Below are 26,828 nucleotides of genomic sequence, written 5' to 3'. Positions count from 1 at the left end.
CCTAAGTGTAGGTCGGTTTAATGGGCTTGTTTATCCGCACAGGAAAAAAAAATGCTGAAAGCCTCATTTTCTGCTTCTAAGTAGCTTGTGATTCAGAAAATGCACTCAGATTCACCACAGGCCACGGGTCTTATTAGATTACAGGAACATTAAGTTTTAATCGCTCCAGAGATGTAAGTATAGGTTATAGAAATATGCAGAACTTTACCCAGAGACGTGTACAGCTGCACAAATTTTAAAATCATAAAGAGAACTGTGATTACTGTCAGCGGTTGAGGAGATTTTCATTATTATAGACTGAATTGGGTCATCTAAAAACATTTTAACAGTTGTCAGTTCAGTCTGGGGTTTTTTTTTTTTTTTGTTTGTTTTTCATGTGTTTTTAAAAAAAAATTTCCCCAAACTATGCCCCTTTACAGGAAAGCTTGCCAGGGAGGAACTTCACATTTTGGCAGTGGTTTGATGGTGTGATGGAACTCACAAAAAAGCATCTGAAACCACACTGGAATGATGGGTAAGGAAACTGCTGAGGGTTTTTGTTCAGTTTCAAAAGATTCAAAATGAGGAGGGACAAGAACGAGGCACAATTTTTATTTTATTTTTTTAATTTTTTTTTTTATTAATGTCTCTCTTCCTCTATTTTTAGAGCCATCCTGGGCTTTGTGAACAAGCAGCAAGCTCAGGATATGCTCATGTCTAAACCCAACGGTACCTTCCTCCTGCGCTTTAGTGATTCTGAAATTGGAGGAATTACAATTGCCTGGGTGGCAGAAAATCCTAACAAAGCAGGTAAAGCATGCAAAACACAAAATTTCTCCATTTTTGTTTTTTAAACCACACCGTTCATCAGACGGGCCTCTTTCTAACAAGCACAGAAGCCACAGAGAAATAAAGGAATCCCATTCAGTTTTTCTTTTGTTGCTGTTTTTTTTTCGCAGGTGAAAGAATGGTTTGGAACCTTATGCCCTACACAACCAAAGACTTTACCATTCGCTCTCTGGCTGACCGCATTAGTGATCTCAACCACCTTCTATTCCTCTACCCTGACAGACCCAAGGATGAGGTTTTCTCCAAATACTACACTCCGCCTCTCTGTAAGCGTCCTTCTGAGCACACTGTTACTTTCAAATTTGAATCTCACAGCTGCGAAGCCTTCATTACTGAATGATGATCACATCAAGCCATTACTTATTCTGTCTGCCTGTGCTTGTCTGTTTCAAAGCTAAAGCAGTTGACGGTTACGTGAAACCACAGATCAAACAAGTTGTGCCTGAGTAAGTGTCCGGCTTCCTGTTCTCTCTTTTTCTCGTGTCCTTCCATCACCGTTTCCTCTCCATTCTTTTCTCGTTGTCATCCACCCAACATTTTATTCTGTAAAGCACAATTTAGAGTTAATCACAAAATACTGGGCCATGAATTCAGATCAGCTATTAGCTAGCTGTTACAGTTGGAGGAGGCCAATTAAGCGCGGCCTGGGTTCCTGCGCGAGCTCGTCTTCCGCTGATCATAAGAGTTAGGCTTGTTAGTTAGCAAGGCACGCTCCCTGCCTTTCTCCACAGTTGGTTCACCTGCAGATATGGAAAACGGCCATAATGATACAAGAAGGCCTGAAAATCATGCTGAGGATCGTTGCTTAGGCAACTACTGAACACAGGCTCATGGGGGGTTGTTGTTTTCTTTTCTTTTTTTTTTCCTTGTGTCTATGTGTAGATACATTCAGAGATGTATATGTACTTTGTTCATTACCAAAATGTGGTGTTTTGGTTGTTTTCAGGTTTGCCACAGCCAATCCAGACCCAGCAAGTGGGAATCCAACTTACATGGATCAAGGTGCCTCTCCAGCACCTGTCAGTCACCCTCACGCCTATGGCATATATCCAGCTATGTGAGTTTACAACATTTTTCCGTGTCCCAATTTTGTGCGTGCAAGGAGTTTCTTGTATCTCCTGCTGTTTGATTGCCGTTATGCCGAAAGCTTGTGTGAGTGGCCTCTATCTATTTCCTGTGGCAGGGCTGACTCTATGTTGGATGCAGATGGAGACTTTGACCTAGATGACACCATGGACGTAGCGAGGCATGTAGAAGAGCTTCTCCGGCGGCCTGTAGAGAGCCAGTGGAGTGGCCAGCAGTCGTGACCTTTGACCGTTTAACTCGCAACAAAACCAAATGAGCCCTGCCCAGCAACTTGCCCTACTCACATCGACATGGTTTAATTTCATTGGTCTCTCTCATTTTTTTTCAGATTGCTATAATGTGAAATGTTCATAATGGTTGTGATTTTTTTTTTTTTTTTTTTTTTTTGCTTTCCAGCATGAAAACATGCATGCCAGTGACTTCATATTGTTTTTATTTGTGTAATCAGTGTTTGTAAAAGAAAGTATAATGCAAAACCTCTAATGTTACAATGTTATGAAAAAGAAGTAATGGTCACTCACATAGTGCATGCATTTTCAATTGATTTTAAACTGATTTTTTTTTTTTAAATATGCTACTGTATGAAGTTATTTTAGAAGTTGAATGTTTTTATTTTATATTTTCTTCTTTGTAAATGGGTTATTAGTATTTTATTAGTGACATTGAACTTGCCCTTTGACAAAAAAAAGAAAGAAAAAAGAGAAACTTTGATGAAAAGTTTTGATTTTGCTCCCAACAACATAATCCGAGTCACTGCTCTGGAGAGTTTTTTTTTTCAAACCCATATACACTAACCTAAAGGCAGAGTGACTCTTTGCTCACTGACAGCACACACGCTTCAAAGATACACATGCACAAATTTAAGGTGTATTTGTTTCTGATTTGTTCACCAGCTGAAAGGAGGGGAGAATTATGTACCTCCCTTGCTCTCACAGGGCTACTTTTTCTTCTGTTTGTACCTGAAATGCAAATCTGAGCATCTACCCAGTGCTGCCTGCTTGTCCTCTCAGGTCCCTCTGTGCCCCTCATCAGTGCTACCTCGCATTATTCCACTGACAGTCTCTGTTAATGATTCTCTTGTTGTTTTCTGCACCACATTCGCACCAGTAGGTACGGTCAGAAGTTTTTCTTCTTTTAATCTGCATTATTTTTTGTGAAGACGATCCCTTGCTGCACAGGCTAACTCTGTTGGCTGTTTTTATGCTTGAAACTGCTCACCTGGAAAACACCGGAATCATGAAGTGTCACGTCTGATTGTTAATGCCTGAATATTTGAGGCTGTTCTGCTCCCTTGTGACTTTTCTGCCTTTCAGTGCATATATATATATATATATATATATATATATATATATATATATATATATATATATATATATATATATATATATATATAATTTTTTTTCTTTGCATCTATGAACGAGTGCAGACTTCGAATGCTTGCACATACTCACAAGCTGCTGGGTCATGTTTAGGATTCTAGGATGTTGAACTGTGTCAGTCTGTTTCTTTACCTGACTTTTGATTTCCCCCACCCGTCCACACACACATAAAAAATAATTGTCTTGCATCTCAGGAATGAATCACTTTGCTTAACTGATGTATAAGCCAAAAAGAAGAGATCTATGTATACGAAATATATGAATTTATTTTCTCTATCTTAATTGTATTTTATTATTATTATTATTGTTTCACTGGCACTCCCAAATTGAATGTAACCTTTTGCATGACCGTACAATACTCTCTCTGTCAGATAAGAAGTCCCCCGTTGACCATAAGTAGCAACTGAAAAAGGATGCACGGCAACTGGAAATTAAAGGTGTAGTTCTGTGTTTGTCCAGTAAACACAACAGTATTTGAAATATTTCTTTTCCTTTTTTTAAAAAAAAACAAAACTTTTTCTTTTGCCTCACTTTCTTTCCTGTTTTAGAAATCTCAAGCTACATGGACAGTCTTGTGCTATGTCTCTCATTATCATCACTTCTGAGCTTTGTTTCACTGTAGTCTGTGTATTTTTTAACGATATAGATGGCGCTGTGTGCTGTTTTATGTACGTACCCTGTTTGTGGTTTGGGTTTATGACTTGGAAGTTTTCCAAGCGAAAAAGCTGTTGGGTTGAAAAGAAGGAAATAAAGTTTTATAAATAATTTGAATTCAATCTGTAGGAATACTTTGAATTTTAAATGTCTTGTGCTAAATATGTTTTGTATGTGCAAATATACAGAGTAAAACAAGTAATATGTAATAATATGCAGTACAACATGATATCAAAGTGATGGACTAATCGATATTCGATGAGGCCTTCCATATGGAGAAAACAAATCAAAGTAATTTATGCCAGATTAAGAATGTGAGCTGAAGTCATCACCAAAGAATCTTGATTCTTGACATTGAATTAAACGACTAAAAAACAGTACTTTAAAAGTACATGCCTAGCTATTTGCATGAATATATTGACTATTGCACGAAGCATACCACTGTGATTTAAAGTTTTACACGTTTCTCCGCCAGGCAGTTGTTTCCTACCATAAATTATAATTCACCCACACTGCCTGTGAAGCTTTTGAATGATGTTAAGCTGTTTTCCAACGGTGTTAACAGGCTTGCAAACTGGAGCATGGAGAATTCAAAATGCTTTTCATATTGCACAATGAAAAAATACGTGGCATTGGGCCAACGATAAATACAATTAAAAACATGAGATTCACATTCAGTTATTTTGAATGATCAACTCTAAATAGTATAGAAACGGAAAGCTTATTGGAAAAATAATAGACCATTTGTCAAAAGTCAGATCACCCCTGATCTGGGGCAGGCCTAGAATGTCCCATCCCCAGTGCCACCATAGTTTTGCATATGACAATACTGGTTATGAAAATAAGCTAGAATTAATACTTTGAGCCTAGCTGCAATTAACGTTGACTTATAGATACTAAAACTGAATATGTTGCATAATATAATTTGCATAGCAACCAAAATTGCTTTATTTTCTTGCTTTTAGCAGCAACTGACACCTCTAATTGTCCCTGAGCACAATTTGAATCAATAACATTTGAGATTTCAACACAGGTGGTTGATTGTTACACTGGAAATGCTATGAAGGTGAGTCTTACGTAACCCAGTAAATCATGAAAAATGAGGTTTAAATTTCTGTTGGAAAAATACACCCGTTTCTTCATGAAAGTGCAGATTTCTGACATTTGGTGTAACAATTTGATTATTACTAAAGACTTTTTACTGATCCATCTCACGTGTAGCTTTCTGGATTTCACACTTATTTGGCTACATGCTTATTTATTATATAGGCTATACAGTACATAAAATCAAATTTGGCATTTTTATGTAACTGAAATATTATTTGGGCCAAAGCCAGTAAGAAAGTTATAGACTATGTCTATATGAATGATGTGCATACTTGCTGCATTTGTATTTAAACCGTATTTGATACATATTACAGAATGTAACACCAATGTGTAAAGAAATGGCTTTGAGTTGGCCACCCCATCTCATTTCCATGCCACCCTAAGAAAATATCTCTAGATCCACCCTGGTGTCTTCCTCTATTTGAAAGGAAATTATTTCACATGCTGGGAATCTATATATCAGCTCGTTTCTGCCATCTGGTGGAGGCAGGAAACGTGGCTTTGTGTGGTTTTTTGCTAAATTGTCACTTATCTGGTTTGTGTCATGCCTAGATAAGAGATACATTATTTTCCATGGAATTCAGTAAAACTTAACCACATTCTGCCCATTTTTTTCTATTGCTTTTTATTTAAACAAATAAACAAACAAACTATTATTATAGCGCAAAGGCTTGATTTTGCATATGAAGACTCAACAGACTCAAGTAGAAGTTTTCCTGTAGAAATTGGGCCTAAAATAATTTACAGTACAGAAGGGACTATAGAACAACTGCAGGTAGGTCCATAAGTTTAATGTACAGGGCTTTACTTTCTGATTAGTTTTCCAAATCCTGCAAAACCGACAGATATTGATAGAAATTGGATATTATTTGAAGTCACAACCCAGTGAAGCATGCTTAGTTACTGTAGACAAAACTGAACGTTGACTGGAGGCGTCTGCAGCAAAGGCCCGGCAGAACATGTTAAAGAAGACACGGCATTTGATGATAACCATTGATCGTGGTCTTCAGGCAGTCATTAATTGTAAAGGATTTTTTATCAAATATTGAAAAAAACAATCCTTATTTAAAAACTATATTTTACCCAATTAGTACTGAACCTCGTAGTTAAGGGAATTAGGCATTATAATGGCTGCATAATGCAATATTGTTTGATTTCAAATTCACTGTAGTGGTGTACAGAAGAAGAATTCCCCCCAAAATGATACAATTAAATAAATTAATAAATACTGAAGATAGAGAAAGTGAGATATATGAAATTATGCTTTTATAATTAGGCTACAGTAATTATGCTGTGTCCATTTGCAATGAAAGTAATAAAATATATATGATATGTCAGTTTTGAGGGCGCAGACTGTTTTGTAGGTCAACCGAAAAATAATATACTTTTAAGGTGTGGTTATCTCCTGATGCTTCGATGTGTGCTCAGTCATCCAGGTGAGGAAATCCCAAAAAGTTGATTCTGCTCTGCTCATGAAAGGATGATAGTTTATTTTCCATCTATAGTTGTGTAACTATACACATAGGTATAAGTTAGCACACTTTCTGAGTTAAGGACATAATATATATATATATATATATATATATATATATATATATATATATATATATATATATATATATATATAAATCTTGACCTTGTAAATTGTCACTGTGTCTCCTTTCTGTGATGTCCTAAGTGAGCCTAACATGAGGATGACAAATTTCATGACACATATATTAAAAAGCATGAATTCATGATTTTAACAGCAAATCATTTGAGGACAGTCAGCTAAAATTAAACAAAACTAGAAACTTTTCAAAGAAGCAGCTGTTAGCCATATTCTGTACTTTAATATCTCTATCTTTATTCTAACTTTTATGAACCAAAATAAAGAGCCACCACTAGATGTCAGCAGAGTCCACAGGATCAGAAAACGGCCAGTGCTTGTTGCTAAATTTCAATTGAAAAAGTGTAGATTATTAACAAAGCTTATTCATGCAGACTGATATCTTTTCACTGGAAAGGTGTACGTGTTGATGGCTGGGGTCTTATTCATAGCACTGAGCTGGCTTCTTTTCACATACAAATATGGTCATAGTGCAAAAGATCTTTTTGCATCTAAATAATGGCTCCCATTGGCCTGTGGGATATTCAGGTATTTTTAGGTGTCCTGTATATTTGGTAACCCATCTTCTGGTAATCCCGCCCCTTCCATCCCTGTCACCTTCACTTCTTTGCTACTGTTAGCATGCCCTTTTCCTGTCTGAATACCATTTCTGAAGATCCTGGTACACTGATGTCTGATTCACTCCTGGCATGCATGCTGTTGATGTATATAGGATGTTCTCTTCAGAACCTGTATCCATATCCACATTTTCAATAATCTGTCTTAAGAGGTTCTTGTCTTGTGCCTATGATGGATAAAAAGTACAGCTTTTTCTTTTGAAGCACATAGCAGAATTGCCAAAAGAAAAAAAATACTGCATGGGTTGATTTCACCTGATAAGGTAAAAGACTTTCTTGTCCATTGTTGCTTCTATTCACATTATCAGGCAGCGTAATCATTATGCTGTGTACAAAGAGTATTTCAATTATTTACTGTCTAAGATTAAATCATAAAAAATTGTCCTCAAAATGGGGCCAAGATTAGGCCACTGTCAGTGGGTTACATTGAGCTCAGTTTCCCCCATTATTCAGAGGAGTCATTATCTAATGATCTTCTGATTTAATACTTTGTGAACAAAGCTGGTCATTAAATTGCTACATCACTACAATGCACATAATGATATGGGTATCTGCAACGTTTTGACAAGCACTACAAATAGACATATAGTAAAGGCTAGTGAACTGAAGATGAGAAACACATCTGATAATAGATCACCGCAGAGCAAGAAACTCTTCTTCATGAGCAATGAAGTCAGTTCTTCAGATTGTGAAAGTGAAGTTGATGATGCATCGGAAGCTCAGGCGTCAAAGACGACTTTAAGGTTGACTTTATTCTAGCCAAAAGATGTGTATCATTCACTTCAGCTCGCACACTGATGCAACTGATAGCTGATCAGGCATCAACAGCGCTGCCTTCGTAGCAGATCAAAAGATGTTGTTGTAGAGAAGTAATCTTAACCAAGAAATGTTTAGAGCTGAGATACAAGAAGCAGCAAGCTGTACATCCATGCTGCCTCGGGTGAGCAAGTGCAACATTAGTCAAAAAGTTGAACTAGTCCACATTTTCCATTTTTAGCATTTTATGTAAACTTCTGCACACATGGTACTCTTTCTATAATTGTTGTAGTCATGAATTAGCAATCATTGTAGTCTGTGCAAGTTATCTATACAGTAAGATGTAAGCTGGCTGTTTACCTCTGGAGAAAGAATCTTCACTTTGCAGAACAGTGTGTGAAAATATGCAAGAAACATCTACATACATGGCAAAAATAACACAAATGGTCCTCTGCCTAACTTGCCCCAGTCTCTCCTCGCCCTGTCGTGGGAACTACCACAAACATGTTTTAAATATGCTGCCAGCTGTTTATTTTTCCATCTGTCAGTTTGATGAGTTTGTCAACACAACAGCGTCACTTTAAGATTGTGTAGTGTGTAGTTGACATGAAGCTTGGTCATTGGCATTTCAGCTGGCTAGTTATCTGACTTATCTCTCTTTTGACTTTGTCCTTAAAAAAATCAATTGGAAGTGCACAATTAGTGTGTAGAAAAAAAAAAGCACAGTTCTAAAAAGCGTTTCTAATGTTCATTCTTTTATTTGTGGTTTCGATTCCTGATTAACCAATTATCACATGTGCTAGCACAGGAAGTGGTGACAAACATCAGGAAGACACACCCTCCACTCCCCATCTGTGAACATCGTGAACTTCCTCTATAGACAGTCATCGCTGATATTTAGAGTTCTCATTTCTCACCATATACTAATATACGCCTTGCTCTTGTGGTTTCATTTAAATCTCTGAGAAGGCGACTCCTCCCGGCACTCAGGGAGGAGAGAGCCGTTAGATGCTTGCAGGTACGGCAACGGCGATTTCATTGGCCTGAACCTGGCAGCTACTGCAACAGCAGGGAGCAGCGCCTTACTGTATACAGCTATGGCTGACATCCTGCCACAGGAAACTATAACAAACCTCAATAGAAAACAACAAGGTGTTATTTTAGAGCATCACTGCCATTTCAATGTTTAAAACTGCTGATGCAGCCTGCTCTGTATTTCTCTTTCTTGCTCACAGTTATTTTAGCTCATTTTACTCTCAGTCAAACAAAATAATGTTTATTTAGTTCCCGTGATTCTGATGTGGTAATTCATTGGGCCTTGATGCCCATAGTGAGTAAAGAAGTATATCACAGCTCAATCTAACATACAGTTAATGTGGGTGTATAATGCCCCTTTAAAAAGACTGACTGCGGTCACATCTTGGAAATTCTTTTGAACTATCGCTTGAGTTTGGAGACCGGTCGTCTGAGGCCTTTTCACATTAAAGTGAGACAGCCGGGGTGGGTGGGGAAGCTTTTAAAAGCAGGATTTTTGCTAAATAATTTCTGAGAATGCATAATACATGACCCTCAGAGATCGCGAAGGGAAAGGAGAGAGAGCAACGAGCGAATAAGGGGAAGAAAGGGGTAGAAGCCTCTAGCCTCCTCTTTAAAAAAGTCACTGCCTATTTATATCAGCAGTCGTTTCATTCTCTCATCCCCTTGCCACATCCTACCTGTCCTTGAGAAGAAGCTGTAGGGTGGTGCGTTGTGGTCTCAGGCCGAGTAGAAACACAGGCATCCTGAATGAAAACTTTAATTTCTACAGACCTTCATACCCTTTGAACACATCTGATGATTGTATACTGTTCACAATAATCTTGTGTGTGTCTCCCGTGGGTGTTGTGATTTAGCAGAAATAATTTCTCCACAGTATGCAGCATTCATGTAAAAGATAACCACCCAAATATAGAACCAAATCTGCTCGCGATATAGAGATGCTTTTGCACTGATAAGTCTGGCCACATTTCACAAATCTGAGCATAAGTCATGCTCTCTGCTGCACACGTCTCTTCATATACAGATTGGACATGATTTGATTTGCCTTCTTAGTGGGTTATAAAGGAGGCTGCTTTTCCCAGCTCAAGGGCTATAGCTCAAGTGATGATGTGAGTTGGTCTGACACTGAATGTCACACCCCTCATTGTTGTAGGTTTTCTCATCTGACCTCAGAAATGTCAGCAGATGCTCAGTTTGTGGTATGTATGTGGCTGTGTGACAAGAGTATTTTCAGTTTACTTTGTGAATATTAAGTATATTGTAAATGAGCACTGAATACTCAGTGTCCTCTGTTGTTCCTGCTGATTATCCCTAAATTAGTGCATAAGTAGGAAAGGGAGAGTTGGGAAGGTCATCCTTGCATGCTAGATGAAGAGTGATAATATGACATTAAAAAAGAGCAAGAGTTCTGGCATTAGCTTTAACTGCAAACCATGAAATAATTAAACAGTGTACATATGCACATCATAAGCATACTAATTTAAACTACAATAAGTACATAAATGTGGAAATGTACTTTATTGCCCTGAATATCCAAAAACCACCCAGGAAATTATAGGACGCTGTGTTTCTGAGGCTAGATCTGGTCATTATCATACAGTTTCTGCTGCAGGACTGACCTGTATGCTCCAGTCTGCACCACCTCAGGAAATTAACAGATGATGAAATTTTGGCACCATATAATGCCAAGGGATAAGTTACACAGTATTTAAGATGTTGAGCCACAGCATCCTGCCTGCACAGCTTCAGTGTGTGCCTGGGGTATTGATTTTATAAGTCTCTGGATCCCTGCTGCATGCTGCTGATTGAACATTATTCTTCTAAAAGATATTCCCCTTATTTGGTGTTTTGATTATTATGGTGGAACTTGCGATTTATACAATCTCTATATTCAACCCAACCATTCAGTATCTCTGTGTGTCATCTGAATGAGTGCATTCACATCAGGACAGAAATGTTTCATCATAGGGTTAAAAAGATCACCCAGAAGAACTGGTATTCATCAGCGGTGACCCTACCCTCTGTGGGAACCAGTGGACCAAATCATGTAAGTGAAATCCCCCAGTACAGTGTGGGCTCAAGGGCCCAGGTATTAATTTTTTATAAAACACCCACTCCTTTCTCACTAGATTCGTTTGTTTTAAAGTTTTGACCACGTTTGATGTTGTTTAAATGAATTTTTATTTATTTTTGACCTCAAAAGTTGGTGTATTTTCTTTTTTCTATTGGATTTTGCAATAAACCATATGGGTACTGATAAAGAAATTCATAAAGTGTATCTTCACTAAAATGAGCTAGAGTAAATCGCTGTATTTTAAATAGTAGTTTTAAGATTTTTTAAGATTATTTTTTTTACATTTTTATGTATTTTTTTTTTTACATTTTTATGTATTATTTCCATGTTTCATTTTATTCCATGTTCCATGTTTCTGGATTCTTTAATAGGCTTCCTGGAGCGTCCTCTGGTGGAGACTGCAGCCTGCTTGGCAGAGAGAGTTTGTGAGTTAGTTACGAGCGCTTATTTTGACAAAAATGTCTGCTGAGACATTAAAACTGTAGAAATGTTAAAATGCTCATCCCAAATTCCAAAACACTCACACAAACGTGGTGAGCTTGCTTCAAAGCTTAGTGACTCTGCGCGTGCACGTCAAGGAATCGAGCCGTGATTGCGCACGCGACACTGATGGAGTGGTGCACGTACTTGTTCGTGTGCGCACGCGTTTATGCGAGTGCGCTCTCACGTTCTTGAATTTGTCCCGCGGATGCCTGAGAGGGGAAGATCTCCTCCAGTTTGCAAGCACTGCAAAAGTGTTGCTGGCACGAGGCGATGCGCGCAGAGTCTAGAGAAGCGGACGTGGTGAGAGAAACAGATTTTTTTCAGGGCAAGGAGACGAAACTGCAAGCGATAAACAGGAGCGACATCCTCAAACCCCGATCTTAAGTCTGTATTTCCATTTTTTTTATGAGCACGCGCTTCCAGAAAGCGAAGCGGGAGACGTCGCGCGTGTGGGGTGCACCGTCTGCTTGTTATTTCACCAGGACAGTTCAGTCTGACCGGCCTGGCTCTCGAGTACCAACGCTGCCGTGCGCTCCGATGATGGACCAGCCTCGGTAATTCGGTGAAGGAGACGAGCCGCCCGGATGACAGCAAGTCCACCGTGGTTTGAGAAAATGGGTTGTTTTTACATTGTGGCGGGGAGGGCTCTGCTGTAACACCGGCGGATCATGGCAGGGGTACACGCTTCAGATGGGGTGTCGGGACATTTATTGGATCCTGCCATCAGCGCCCCGCCAGCTCAGGGCGCGACCAACGCTGCGGGGATCACCGGCGATGCGGCCACTCTACCTCCGACCGGTACCCGGACGTACTTGGAGGTGTCGGCCGCCGCTCAGGGGTACGGGGCGGAGGGAGTTTACACCAATGGACGGTACAGGGACCACGGCAGTCCAAGGATCGGGAGTGGCAGCCGTGATAATTCAGCGGAGAGAAGTCAGGGAGCTGGAAACACACCTTGCGGCATCATGAAGGTTGGCGATCACTTATTCTCATTGTCACCGATCCTCAAGGTGACACAAGGAGAATTTGCAAAGTGGCGGTGCTACAGCTGTAAAGCAAGGCAGGCAGTAAAAATGTGTGTGCGGACTTCCAGAGTTTCCGTAAATGCCCCATAAAAAATGAGAATTAGGCAGCTTTCAGTTTTGCAGCGCCCCGTAGAACTTTGGCATAATGTCAAAATTCATAGCCTTATGGGAATAAAGCCGAAAAGTTCGTTAAGGTTTCCATAGAACATCTTTATTTTGTTTTTCATGTGTGGATTTTCCTGCTTAGTGTCAAACCAGTCGAGACACTTTCAGTCACTTTGAAAACCTGATATTAGGTTACCGTAAAGGTCCATATTATAATAATATTAGTTATCCTTAGGTTGTATCTAAATTGGAATTTGTTACAGGGGTAAGAAATGTGGAAGTGAAAGTAAGTCGGACTGATGGTGTGTAGAATTTGGTGTCCTTTGAAACTTTTTTCCCACAATATAAATTTAGATCGTTGGCCGGGGCATGCGCATTTCTTCTTATAGCTCCTTCAGTAATGGATAGTGTCATTCTAATGTTTTTAATGGCGCGCAACCCTAATTAGTGCTCCCATTACTAGAGGTTAATTAACTTGTCTTCCACAAACCTGCACTGTCAAAGTGGCAAGTTTCCTCATGTTATATATAATGTGACTCTACATGCTTTTAGTAGGCTACTGCATAATATCTGCCTTGTTGCAGTCTGTTACAGATTACCATGGGGTCTCTGGTGGATATAGAAGTATTATGGAGGTGGGACACACTGGAGAGTTGCAGTCTGTCATATCAGACTCAGCTTGCATAGCAACTGACAGCATGCAGGCAGGTTATTTGTTACCCCCCATTATTGGATTTCCCCTGAATGTGAACAGACACAAAGTACTCTCATTCAGACCTTCAAACAAACACATAGGCACACACATCTATGAACTTTCAGATGTAAAATCCACTGCAAATTCCATTTATAGTGCCAGTAAAATAGCTATAAAGGAGCCAGTCTGCAGTTTACATTCCTTAAAAAACATACATATTTGTCACAAACAAAATATGATCTCAAACCTCAGGTTGTGTGTTTTAAACTTTCAAGGCTGATGGCTGATTGGAATCAACAAAAAAAGAAAAAAAAATACAGTAGATATTTGAATATCCTGAATTATCTGTGGAAAACGCTTATCATCAGAGTGTTACTTAGTTACAAGTGATACCTATGTGATGCAGTATGGTCTCTTCTGAGAGGTGCACTGATGTGTCTGAGGCGCTTTTTCCTGTTGGATGTCTGTGTGCGCTTGACTGCATCATGCATGTCCTTGGTGAAATAGAGTAGAAGGTACATAAGATAGAATTTTGGAGCGAAAAGAAGGCCAGACTGATAAAAACACAAGGAAACTACAAACTGGGCATAGTTTGAATTCCCTTTTTTATGTTACACGTTACGTGGTACAGTGTTAAGTTTAGAAAAGTCCTCTGCTCTATAAGCTTACTATGATACATCAAATATTGTTACAGTTGCTTGTCTTGACATGTAGAAGAACGTGTAGATATTCGTCGACAGACATTCATATCTTGAAATGTTACTTTCTAATCTTCATTGTGCATCCAAGTAGGGTTTAATTTCTCTGGTCGGTGCTAGAACGATGCACTCCACTAATAAGATAACAATAAAGTAAACACTGGTCAAGTGGGGCATGGCGGGAAAATAGATCAACCATTCTATGCAGTTGGTTTCTGTGTAGCTTCAGCGCACATGACTGCTTTTCAGCAGTTTACTGCATGTCTGTTTAAGCCAAGATCTAAAAGGTGAAGGAGTTGTGGGTGCATGGGAATCAGGAAGCAAACAAGCTATTCCAGCATTGCATCGGAACATTAACTTGGCCCTCGGTATGCAAATCTTGGAAGGAAGGAGTTTGCATGTTTGTCCTCTTCTAATTTCCTCAGCGGGGTGACATTTTCGTGGTGGAGAGACTGCAAAGTGGCTGGGGAGGTGGGTAGGTGGGGGGTGTTTGGTGATGCAGCCTTGTTATGTAATGCTGGATTGTGGACAGCTGCAAGGCCGGCTCCAGCCTGGCTGCAGGGTGGAGGGGACTGACAACTAGCGCAGCTAGTGAAGCAGCAACCAGTGTTTTACGAAGCATGTAAGGCGGATAGTCTTGCAAGTCAACATAATATACAGTACATTTAGCATATTGTTCCATTCATCTTTATGCATTCTAGATGGGGTTTTTTCAGGCGAGTACAGGCAAGGTAAAGCATTTTGACCTGCAAAGTCAGGTTCTAATTTATTAGGAAAGCACAGACATAAATGATATAAACCCACTTCAACAGAAAATAAAAATCGATACGGGTCACACTGTTATCAGTTGTACATGCATAAGAACATCTCACCCTTTCACCTCTTTTCTCTTTTGCCACGAGAGGCAGGACATCACTTCAACTTTTCATTGATCTCATGTAATAGATTTGAGTCAAAATGACTCAGTGTACCCCTCCCCACCTCCAGAATGCAATAGAATACTTTAAAAGAGCCTGACCTTGCGAGGGGATTAATCCACTGAGTAAAGTGAATGTCCTGGATGAAGATAGGGGCAGGTAAATGCTATGTTCAAATAATCTGAGATGAGACATCAAGTAATTTACAAATTTGCATGCAGCTCATGCAATTTAAAGATAGATGTTGAGAATGTTTTTTTCTTTTATCTGAAGGACAAAATATTCTCTGGGTTAAAACCAAGAAAGACAAGATTTTTGGCACTCTTGCCTCTGTTAGAGAAAAGCGTTCTGCCAAATAATGCCAAATAATCCTCAGCGCTGAAATGTTCCTTCCAATCTCAAGGTCATAGCCCTCCACTTATTTATCATATAAATAGAAAGAGCAGTTTATTACTGCGTTTGACTACCCCTGGTCTCGATAACAAATTCAGGGCATCCTTCCCTTGTCTCAGCCAGATGACCTGTGTGGTATCAGTGTTAAAGCTGACCAGGCAGATATCAGTGGATTTCATAACGCTCCAAGGTTGATGAGGGAGCAGTCCTAGTTCATGCCACAGGGGTTTTGTATGATTAATTAGGAATGGTCACCATGACATGAACTGTTATTTTAATTTGAATCTCCTTATTTGAATTATTTCTGGAGGATTCTTGCAGTTTGATTATATTTTTCAGTATACCGACTTCACACATGCTTCCTTACTTTTTACGAGAACAGAATAACAGAATTCTTCGAAGACAGACCTTCTGGTTTGTATTATTCCAGTAAAATTTAAAACATGTCGAACACCTGGATAGAAACATAGCTGTAGGGGATATTTTGCGTATGAGGACAGTGTCTTAAATCTCTGCCTCTGAGTCTGGCTATTGTTTCACTAATGTGAGCTTTGTCTGATCCTTTCCAGGGCTGAGGACAACTCAGTACAAGCCTGAACTAATAACACTGATTACATATAGAGGGATCATCTGAGATGATGAAAATGAGAATTGGAATAAGAACCTGTTTATGCATCACTACTCCCATCACAGGCTTTATGAAAAATAATAGCTTTCTCCAGAAACTTAATTTAAAGGGAATATGGGTACAGATAACTCAAGTTTAGGTAAAATGTGTGTCTGTTCATGGATTTCAAAGAGCATAAGTAATTCCCATGTGTCCTGCAGCAGCAACTTGTACTAAACGCCTGGATATTTTTGGAAGGCAGAGATCTGCACTGCGTTGAAAAATAGGCACCAGAAGATGTGAAGCGGTGATTACAGACGTCTGGGGCTGCTGAGTCATCGTTCGCTCTCTTGGCTCGTGTTCTAAAAGCAGCAATCTGCGAAATACAAACATCTCGAATAGGCTTTATTGTATGTGAAACCGCAACTTAGCATCAAACGGGGAGGTAAATCATAAACAGTTTTGTAAAGGTCACTCACCAACAAGAAACGAGAACAAGCTCACAATCACCCATATCCAGTTATTGAACAACAGTGATTTTAGAGTGTAGAATTATGTGCGTTTTAAGTTTTTGACTTGCTATTTTAAGCATATTTGATAGGCATAACAAAACACTTTCCTCCCTTGAAGCTGACTTGCGTCATAAAGTATAGAAAGGACAAGCAGCATAAGTGCAGCATGGTGTCATAGTGGTTAGCAATGGTGCCTCCCAGCAAGAAGGTCTTTTGACTTTGAGGTGGTGACTCTAAATTGGTTGTGGATGTGAGGTAGATAAAGCGCTTAAAGTGCAGAGAATAAAGCGCTGTGTGAATGTGTGGTAAAAAGTAGCTTGGAGTCTAAAGCGCTTTAAATGCCAGTACGTTTGATCTGGTCAATGGGGAAATTTGATATATTTGAGCCACTGTCTTTATTGGAGTTTTTGAAGCTTGGTTATAAACGCTTTCAAGAAACACATCAAACTTATCCAGGTTATTTTTGATGACTAGGCAAATTTCTAAATACAGTTCTAACAAAGATTTGGAGATTTTTATAGCAGCTTCTTTAAAAATTGTTAAAAGGTCTCACGAACCAGTCAAGTTTCTCTTGAACTTTTGGCCATTCATGTGCGTGGAGCAAAGGTGCCTCCTAATCCTTTGTCCTGGTTTATTCCCTTGAAGGATACCGATTTTAACTATAACCCCAATTACCCATGTGTCAAATTGCAAAGAGATCAAACGAGAACAAGTGATTTGATTGGACACCGTCAGGGAGTGCTTGAGGTGATGGCTTATCTTGATGATCCTTGAGGGATGTGCACAACAGTGATGTCATCAGAGGATAGGCAGGTTGTCTATGTCAATGTGGTACTCATGCCAGAGAAAATCTGCGGCTGAAACAATCCAGGCAGGGCATTGGTTTGGACATACACTTTAGTAGAGTCTGGTATGGTCTTGGCTCTTCTGTAGAGTGGTTGTAAGGTTGAATAATGGTCAGATATGTCATCTGATCATCCCCAGGTTTATCTGAGCTAGGGGATGAGAGGTTTGAAAGATAATGTCTGTGAGAACTGCACCATCTCCATCAGGCTTTGCTTTTGCATGCGTTTACTGCCTTCATGCCACTTCCTCTCATCACATGTTTTTTTTTCTGTCAATATACAGTAAGACAGAAAGTGAATGTAACAGTGCCTCCTCAAGAGTACTTTCTGTCAATGATGAAACAATTTGCAATCCTTTGCAAAATACAAAAGCTGCATGTTTCAAACCATGAATGTATCGGACGGATGATGCGTTCTTTTTAATGCCAATTGCATAATTAGTTCTGTTTATTAGTAAGAATATTGACTGGTCCCCTCACTGATTCCCACTTAAGAGTTCTGTGTGGAAAAAAACATGCTAGTTTTTGATGCAGGTTTTTGGTACGAGCAGAACTGTTTGTTATCTTTGAATCTGTACATGCTGTAGAAATAAAGAAGGAAAAACCTCAAAGCAAAAGCTTCGCTGTCGGTACAAATGCTCTACTGTCATAAGGCTTATTTTACTGTTACTGTTCCATTGTGCAACTGTCAGAAAAACATGCCAGCATTGATAAAAGGAACAAAGGATTGGGAGGTTTACAATTCTTTTGGATTGGATCATTCCAACTGGAACCAGTCAAGCTGTTGTGGCTGATAATAAATGAGGCAGTAATAACTATTGAGTACAAATGGATAGGAATATGAAATCCCTTTAGTATGGTGATCAGGATCACGTGTTACCATGATCACATATGCACATAGGTGCCCGTGTGCACAGACACACACTTACACAGAAACACAAGAGGAGAAAAGAAGGCTAATGCTAACACATATTAAAATCAGTTTTTTCATTTCTTTTATTGACTCCGTCATTCTTAGGTTTGGTCTGTCAGATAGAGAGCTCTGTCTTCACGTTTGCATCATTTATTCATCGTCTTCTGCAGACAAGCCATGCCAGGGTGGTCAGGAAGACTTATCTCTGAGACTGAAATTTGAACATGAGGAGAACCTGAACAGTAGAGGGAATGATGTGAGGGATATGGAAATTTGTAACAGTTGTATGCGACAAAAGACTGAACTTTCAGCCACATCTTTCTGTGAGAATACAATAAGATGAGAGAAAGTTAATATTGTAAGATAAGACCAGAGATTTGCTGGAGGAAGAAAGCGAGTCAGCATCTGACCGTCTGACCTTCTGGGTGGATTTACATGAAAGCATATCAGAGCTAGTTTTATGTTTATGTTAAAGATATTAGTAAAGCTTAAAGTCAATATTACCGGCAACCAGTGATGGGAAGAACGGCGTTACAAGTAACTGCGTTACTAACGGCGTTACTTTTTTCAGTAACGAGTAATCTAACTAATTGCTATTCCTATCGTTACAACGCCGTTACAGTTACTAACAAGGAAACGGGGTGGGAAGAAGTAAACACTTATTTAATCCCACCCCTTTGCCATAAATTATCATATAGTAGTTTTTACCTTTAAAATAGTTTTTAAAGGTAAAATGTTGAGGGAAAATCAAAAGTAGTTAAAAATGGCCAGTTATACCCTGGACCCCAGAGGGTTAAACGTTTTTTTAAAGTAACGCAATAGTTACTTTTCAAGTAATTAATTACTTTTAGAATATTGTAACTCAGTTACTAAGTCAGTTACTTTTTTGAAGAAGTAACTAGTAACTATAATTCATTACTTTTTCAAAGTAACTTTCAAAGTAACTGCTGGCAACAGTAATTCCCCTACAGGGAAAAAAAGAATGTACTGCTGCACTTTTGTTGTCATATTTTACAACAGAATAAGGTCATGTATTTGACAACACTGAAATACACCTTTTAGACTACTATACATAAATGAGGTTCTAATGTCATCAAGCGAAGTCCAGCATAAATGCATAAATGAGTTTACTGTTCTGAGCCTATCCTGGCTGTCATAGTGTAAGAGCAGGGTACACCCTGGACAGGTTGCCAATCTGTTGCAAAACTAAGGCATATAGAAAGGCAACCAGTCAAACTGACAGCCAATTTAGAACGATCAATTAACTTAACCCCATGCATGTCTTTGGACTGTGGGAGGAAGCTGGAGTGCCAGGAGAAAACCCACAAGACACTGGAAGAACATACAAACAGACTGGGTTCAAACCCAGGTCCTTCTTGCTATGAAGAAAGAGCTGTGGTGCTGACCGCTGCACCACGGTGTCCCCCCCCCCCGCCTTTATTTGTGTATTTAATTCATTCATGTGGATTTCCATGAATGAACCAGTTAGCACTTGCTTCTGTTGCTGAAATCTTTAGAACTTTAGGGTTAAAAAAAGAAGTGTATGAGGCTTGTCTCCACTCCAGCCTGTCTCATCAGCATATACAGCTATCGGTATCCAGCGCTGTCCTGCATCATGTTTACTGTCGCCAAGTTTCTACAGCTATGAACACTGATTGGTTTAAAGAGACCTGTAGCTTAATCATGCTCTCTGGTTTCAGTATTTCTTTCTTCTTGTCAGCATGGATACTCGTGTACTCGATTTCTGTGTACCCACTTTGCTAGATATTTATTTATTAATTTTTTTATGTGTGTTTTATGTTTCCGCTTCGAGGCGCTCACCATGTCAAGACCTAGCCAACCTTAAACCTCAGCATATTTACACCTTTCATAATCGTGGGACTGATCTTATGTAATTCACACTGAAAGCTGGACTGCACAAGTGCATTTTTCTGCTTCTTAGATGAGAAGAGGAGCTTGCTTTGTTTTTACATCTCTGTTGATAGATGCATCGTGAAATTACTGTATTTTATAATCGGTTTTTGGCTTTCAGTCAAATATTTGTGGTTTCAGGGTGTAAATTTCAATACTTCTTTCTGCTGCTGACTGAAATGCATGTTCAACACAAAGTAACAAAACCTGCCAGGTAGACCAAAAATATCTTTGTAGTCTTTGTTGTTTAGATTTTTAATCATTCATCAGACAATTTCAAGTTTAATGCTTATTCTATTAGAGACTTTATTAATAATTGTGTTTGCTTAGCAAAACATTAAAGACATTAAATGTCCAGTAGAAATGACAAACAGCAGCAATGATTAGCTTGACGAAAATTACTGTCTCTAAAATTGATGCTCCTTTAAATGATCATTCAGATGATGCTTGTAGGCTGACTCTTCACTCAGTCTTATTTAGAACCGCAGCTTAATACACAGAGTTATATGAAATTTTCAGCCTTCACATTGAGCATTGTGCTTGTCAAGATGCCAACTTCAGGTAATCAGCGCAGAGTACTGTATAACCGCAAACCTAATTGTGTGAAAATCATTGTGTGCACAATACCAAGCTCCCTTCACTTTTTGCTATGCTTTTAAAAAACAAAACAAAACCAGTGCAATGCATTGCAAAAGCATTATTCAAATTGCCCAAAGCATTATGCAAAACTGATACTGAAAACAAGACTCAGCGCTCTTTTGGGTGGTAAAAACTTGCATGATCAGGTTCCTGTCTACTAACTGTGCAACTGTTGTACTCACTATTATGAATCTAACTACTGGAACTCTGTCAGTGTTCAATTACACATTTAAGCTTTTGGACTTTATGGTTAGTGATTGAAGCAGCACAGCACCGAGGCTCATAAACAGTATTGGCTAGAATCTAAAGGCCTGTTGTCAGCTCAGCTATGCTTTATGCTTGCTTACCGTTGTGGCTGATGATAGCCACTAGTACAGAGAGTTTGCCAAGGATTCACAGATGGTCCCATTTTTCTCTTTCTCTGGCACAGATTACATATGAACAGGGAATTAAGTATAAGAGCTTAATGTTCATATAAATGGGAAGAGATATGATATAGAATTTAATTGTCTTGTTGTGTGATTCAATTATTGACCCTTTCTGGGAATTTTTGTTTGTGTCTTTGTGTCTCATTTCATCCAGGAAGTGCTTAGTTTAAGCCTTGTCATTTGTGCATCTGATGGTTTGTGGAATTTGCCAGAGTTGCTGTGTCTGCCCAGTCATTCTTTAACTGCATCACCTACACAAACGGAACATGAGTTGGAATCAAATTTACCTCAAACTTTTAAAGCAAGATCTTAACTCCCAGTAATTCTGCTGTTTGTTTGAAATCTTGTGCAGATGCTGCTTAGACCATATGCCTGGTTTATTTTAAAGATGTAAAAGTATCTGTGTCTTGTGCCGCTGTGTCCTCAGTGATGCTTTCTGTGACCTAGTATGTATTGCCCCAGGGTGTCTTTCTGCAGGTTACAGTGCAAGCACAGACATGTGACTCAAACATTCCACTGATGCTCTGAAGACACGCACACACACGCACACACATGCACATTAATAATTTCAATGCATATGCATATATAAATGGCTCTTTTGCATTGCACAACTGTGTTTTTGTGTTTCCAGTTCTGTTTATCTGTTCTTTACATCACCTGTCCACTAAATGTCTGCAGTATTGTATTATATGTGTGCACTATATATATGTACTGGTAGTTATTGACAAATTTTAGGATTGGCAGACTAAGCTCAGGGGTGTCTTGCAATAGCTTTCTATTTGCAATGGACTTCTGGTCTGCCTTCCCAAAGCTGCTGAATGTACTGTGCATCGGTTTGTATATTTATATTTTCTCTAAAAGTACACAGTTTGTGTGTGACTAGAGAACAGATAGGGCTTTGCTGTGACTTTGGAGTAAAGGATTATATGTGTGTTCTTTTCATTGCATGTGTAGGGTTCATGAGAGACATAGATCTGGACTTTACAGTGTGAAATATGATACTATGCAGTGAGCTCTTCCTGGAGCTGGGAAAATAATAGACGGAGAGGGAGGAAGGAGAAGAGGCACAACCTGAAAGCAAATGAGAGAGAGTCGGTTTTCTTGAAATGAAAAGATAGAATTCATATTTAACAGCGCAATTTGTAGAATAAGAGGTTGTCACAGGGGTCGCTGTTCTATCTGTTAAGCCGTGTTGACATAGTGAAGGCTCATTCATCATCATGTACTGATATTTGTGTTTTAATACTGACTTGGAGGATCCTTGAATCAGTCTAGAATACATCAACAGCGGAAATTTATCCAACAACCAACCTGCACGTTGATCTGATGGATAACAAATAGAGTAATGGCTTGCTGTAAGGACCAGGCATCTAGACTTTGCTTGATGACATTAGAAACAGTCTGCCAGGAAGCAAAACTTTGACAGAGGAACAGTGGTTTTCTTCACTTCTTCTTCACTCAACTCTTTTAACCGGTGGTGGTTTATACACCAGTCCTCATTTGTGTTTAGTCCTGTTTCCTCTACCCTCACTCCTAATCGGTTGCCCTCCGGCAGATTCAGACTTCAGATTCAGGAGGTTTGTTTTTGTTAAAAGGAAGTTTTTCCTTTCCTTTCCTTCACCAGGTTCTTGCTCGTTGGGGGTTGTCTGAGTGTTAGGGTTTCTCTGTATTATTGTAGGGCAGAGGTCTCGAACTCCAGTCCTCGAAGGCCACTGTCCGGAAACTTTTCCATGTGTCCCTGTTGCAACACACCTGAATACAATTAGTAGGTCATTAGCAAGACTATAGAACTTGACTGCATGCTGAGGTGGCAGTTCAGCCAATTGATTCATGTTACAGCAGCTCATGAGTGAATGAACACAGTGCAATAAAAGTATATTTTTTCCAAACACTTACATTTACTTAAATTTACTTGAGTAGGGTTAGGGGTTTCCACTTCAGGATGCAATCAAAATCTCTTCTCTTGCTCATGACCTACTAATCTTATTCAGGTGTTTTGCAACAGGGACACATGGAAAAGTTTCAGGACACCGGCCCTCGAGGAGTGGACTTTGAGACCCCTGTTACAGGGTCTTTACCTTTAGATATAAAGTGCCTTGAGGAGACTGTTGTTGTGAGTTGGCACGACATAAATAAAACTGAATTGAATTGGTCCCTGCTCAGCCTAAAAGCAACCCCCAGCCTTCTGTGTTGTCTTCTGCCCAGCCTGTTCTTTAGCTGTTTTTGCTTTACTTCAGCATGATTGACAAGAGCTCTGAATCATAGACTGTTTAAAAAGGAAAACAGCTTCTTACTTACTTCTTACTTTTCTAATGTTGGACTGGGGAAAGACTGGTTGCGAACATGACTAACTATTCTGTCTTTAGGCCCAAAATGGTTCGGGTGCTACTTAGCAACTAAATTCACGTCTCTGAATCATAATACATAGTGGTTCTTAGAGTTGTTATTCAATTTTTTGAACCACTTAAAAATATTAATGAACTCTGCTAACTGCTGCTTTAAGGGACAGGAAATGGAAAGAAACAGGTTCTAGACCACAATCTGCCTGTGTGTCTTAAACCATATGATTGATGCATGGTGTGACAGCTGACACTGGCTAAATGCTCAAGTAGCAGGAATAGTATATCCACCACCTTGTGTTTATTTTTGCTTCTTTGACTGCTGCAGCTCCAGTTGAGCCTATCAGCAAGGAGCAAACACCTTTTTCTATTACAGTAAGAGGAACGATTAGTTGGGAAATGGGTGATAAAAGTCTGTGAATAGCAACAAAATGTGTATTGAAATGCCCTGAATTCCTGTGGTTTAGCCAACCAGTTCTCTAAACCTTTCTTCTATTTAACAAGTTACTGTAAGATGGATGTCCAGTCTTCAAAACTAGCCGCCATGAGTGTTTGCACCAGTACAGACCAAAAAATCTGCTTTCATAAACTTCAAACATGCCAGAGTAATACATTGCAGGCAACATGCTGGCTCCATGTTTTTGGCTTCTTGGTTGTCACTTGAGTAAAGCAGTTGTGAGCAGGAAATGTTTGAAAACTATGCTGGGTGGTCTGTTATTGGACATTCTGAGCTCTGACATTCCTAAAAAAAATAATTTACGTATGAGGTGGTTGTTTGAAAATGATGGCAGGGAAATCAACATTGAACAGTTTGCTGTTGGTTTTGACCAAAACAGGCAGGCAGACAGTCAGAAAGGAAAGTTAAAAGTAATGAAATGTCAGATTTCCTTGAATGCATTCCCATGAAGGATTATTGCACCTTCTTACAACTGCAGTTCCATACTTTGAAACTAAAGTAATTAATTTGGAAACTGATAAATATATGCAATTTATTATTAAAGGAGGGAAGCATGTGCAATAATGGCCCTTTATTGAGTTCCTACTACCTAGATGGCCTTTTTATGCATTTACCTTCTTAATGCCATTGCGTAATGTCAGATTCCAATTAGGCTGAACAGAACAGGCCAGTCATAGTAAGTGAGTACAAATTCAGCACAGTGTGACCCAGATGTCAACTGCCTTGACAAGTTGTGTGAAAGGAGCGCTTGTTGTCATTGGCTTTTTCTTTCCTTTTTTTTCTAAAATTGAGGCAGTTTAAAGAAATTGGAGGGAAAAAAACAGCTCGACTGTCTGGAATACAGTTTCATTTATAAGCTTGTGTGTCGGTGTCGCCATATGATTGCACTCAAGGAGTGGATGCAAAGCCATGAGTCAGTGTAACTTTGAGTGTGCGATTGTGTAAAAAGGTTAGACACTCATGCAACACGGAAGCCTGTTTAGTAATCAGGGAGAATTAAGGTCAGTGTGTAGATCTGATTGCCAGTGAGTTGCAGGTGCTGGGAGGTGTGGGTGGCACGCAGCGCGGGCCAAAAATAAACATAAGGATCTCAATTACATCTCAGTTTTTTAAAATGGATTTAAATGCATCCACATCCAGCTGAACTTGATTTAATTTGATTGCGTATCCTAACTTTAGAAGGAGAGTAGGACATTCTACGGGAATATACTGGAAACAGGGAATACAACAATCGATGTCAATTTTCCCAATCAAGTGTTGCATTGATTACTCTGAGGGTTAATCATGTTAATCAATATGGACACAAAAGTAAATAATCTTTGCACTAACTTCATTAGTGACTTCTTTTTAGTGGAAGTGGTGGGAAAAGCTTTGAGATCCTAGATTACCTACAGTAGTGTATGTGTTTTATTTGAAATTATTACATTGTTAATAAGGTATCAACCTTGTAGAAGCAATGTTCTACCTACTTTACAGTCGTTTTAAATGGGTGTAATTAGATAATTAAGTGACATAGTCACTGTGGGTTTATTGGTCTCACACTGAATATTGAATCCAATCAATTTAAATCAATTTTGTTTCATTTTTTTAGAAATAGGCCAGGGGGAATGATTATATTATAGTTCTTCCTGTTTAGTTGGCACATAAGTGTGTAAACACAATAAAAGCATGCAATAAAAAGACTTGAAATTGATCACTGAGACAAATTTCTGATCTTGTGCAAACTCACTTAAAAGCCAGTGAATTTTTCTTTTGAATGGTAGTCTTATATCTCAGAAGCTGATTGTTTCAGACAAATAAAGCAATTTAAGACATTAGGGTCAGGCTGAGATGAGAGGAAAGAAATTTCTCAGGAGCTTAATGGAAGAAGTCTGAGAATATTGTCAAAATCTCACACTGATGTTAATTTGAGCTTGGCTAGGAGAAATAGGCTGGACAAAAAAAGAGGTTTGATTTGAAATGTTCCTTTTCTTCTGGATGTTCTGAATGTCAAATGGCCTGCGTTGAACAAGAAGTGGGGGAATAGCATACCGATCAATGTTCAGACATCTCTGGTGAATGCTGTTCAACAGAGGAGAGGAAAAGAGCAAAGATGGAGTATGAAAAGGAGGATGAACAGAGGACTAGACCAAAGGAGAAGGCACTGTGTGTTCTACAGCTATAGGCCATTAGCACCTTCAGTTGGCAGTAAACCTGAACAGTCTTCTCCCAACAGCCCAGTCACGAAGCGGGAGGATGCAGAGAGAGGCAGGGAAGTGAAACACAGATGAACGGAGAGAGTGAAGATATGAGAGCATACATTTTGCATGTACATGCTTCAGTGAAGTCACAAGGGTGTTCCTCCTCCTTCTGCCTCTCTGTCCTCATTTAACCTGAGTATAGCGTGGGCGTTATCTGTAATTTATGAGAAGTTTGACTTAACAAAAAAGTAAAATGCTGTTTGTGTGGGTACCGGACGGATACTATCTTCCTGAAGAGGCTCACGGTTGTGTTCATCAGATTTAGAGCGCCAACTTGAAATGAATTGTAATACGACTACAAAACAGTGTAGCTGTGTGCCATAGACTGAGGTCCTTACTCACAGGGATCATTTGCATGTGTGTGTGTGTGTGTGTGTGTGTGTTCAAATTGATGTGAAAACTAGTTCTAGTTGATCTGGATGGATGAGCTATAATGGCATATTTAATTATATTAAGTATATGGGTGATTCTAATT

The 26,828-nt window shown here is 39.2% G+C and overlaps 2 protein-coding genes across 3 annotated transcripts in view; both read left to right on the top strand.

Moving 5' to 3' along the window:
• The window catches only part of stat5a (signal transducer and activator of transcription 5a), a 53,277-nt gene extending 51,052 nt beyond the window's left edge, over positions 1-2,225 (top strand). For both annotated transcript variants that reach the window (XM_026164383.1, XM_026164382.1), the window contains 6 exons: positions 420-514; positions 647-789; positions 939-1,094; positions 1,223-1,274; positions 1,775-1,885; positions 2,012-2,225. In XM_026164383.1, the coding sequence (XP_026020168.1) occupies positions 420-514; positions 647-789; positions 939-1,094; positions 1,223-1,274; positions 1,775-1,885; positions 2,012-2,135 (681 nt within the window). In that variant the 3' untranslated portion in view covers positions 2,136-2,225. The remainder of the gene's footprint in view (positions 1-419; positions 515-646; positions 790-938; positions 1,095-1,222; positions 1,275-1,774; positions 1,886-2,011) is intronic.
• Positions 2,226-11,792: 9,567 nt separating this feature from the next.
• The window catches only part of LOC113020420 (inactive phospholipase C-like protein 2), a 68,217-nt gene continuing 53,181 nt past the window's right edge, over positions 11,793-26,828 (top strand). Inside the window, exon 1 of the mRNA XM_026164380.1 lies at positions 11,793-12,602. Coding sequence (XP_026020165.1) covers positions 12,300-12,602 — 303 coding nt within the window. The 5' untranslated portion in view covers positions 11,793-12,299. The remainder of the gene's footprint in view (positions 12,603-26,828) is intronic.

The sequence above is a fragment of the Astatotilapia calliptera genome, chromosome 4 (genome assembly GCF_900246225.1).
Source record: "Astatotilapia calliptera chromosome 4, fAstCal1.2, whole genome shotgun sequence".
Classification (NCBI taxonomy): domain Eukaryota; kingdom Metazoa; phylum Chordata; class Actinopteri; order Cichliformes; family Cichlidae; genus Astatotilapia; species Astatotilapia calliptera.
This window is presented reverse-complemented; position numbering and strand designations above follow the sequence as displayed.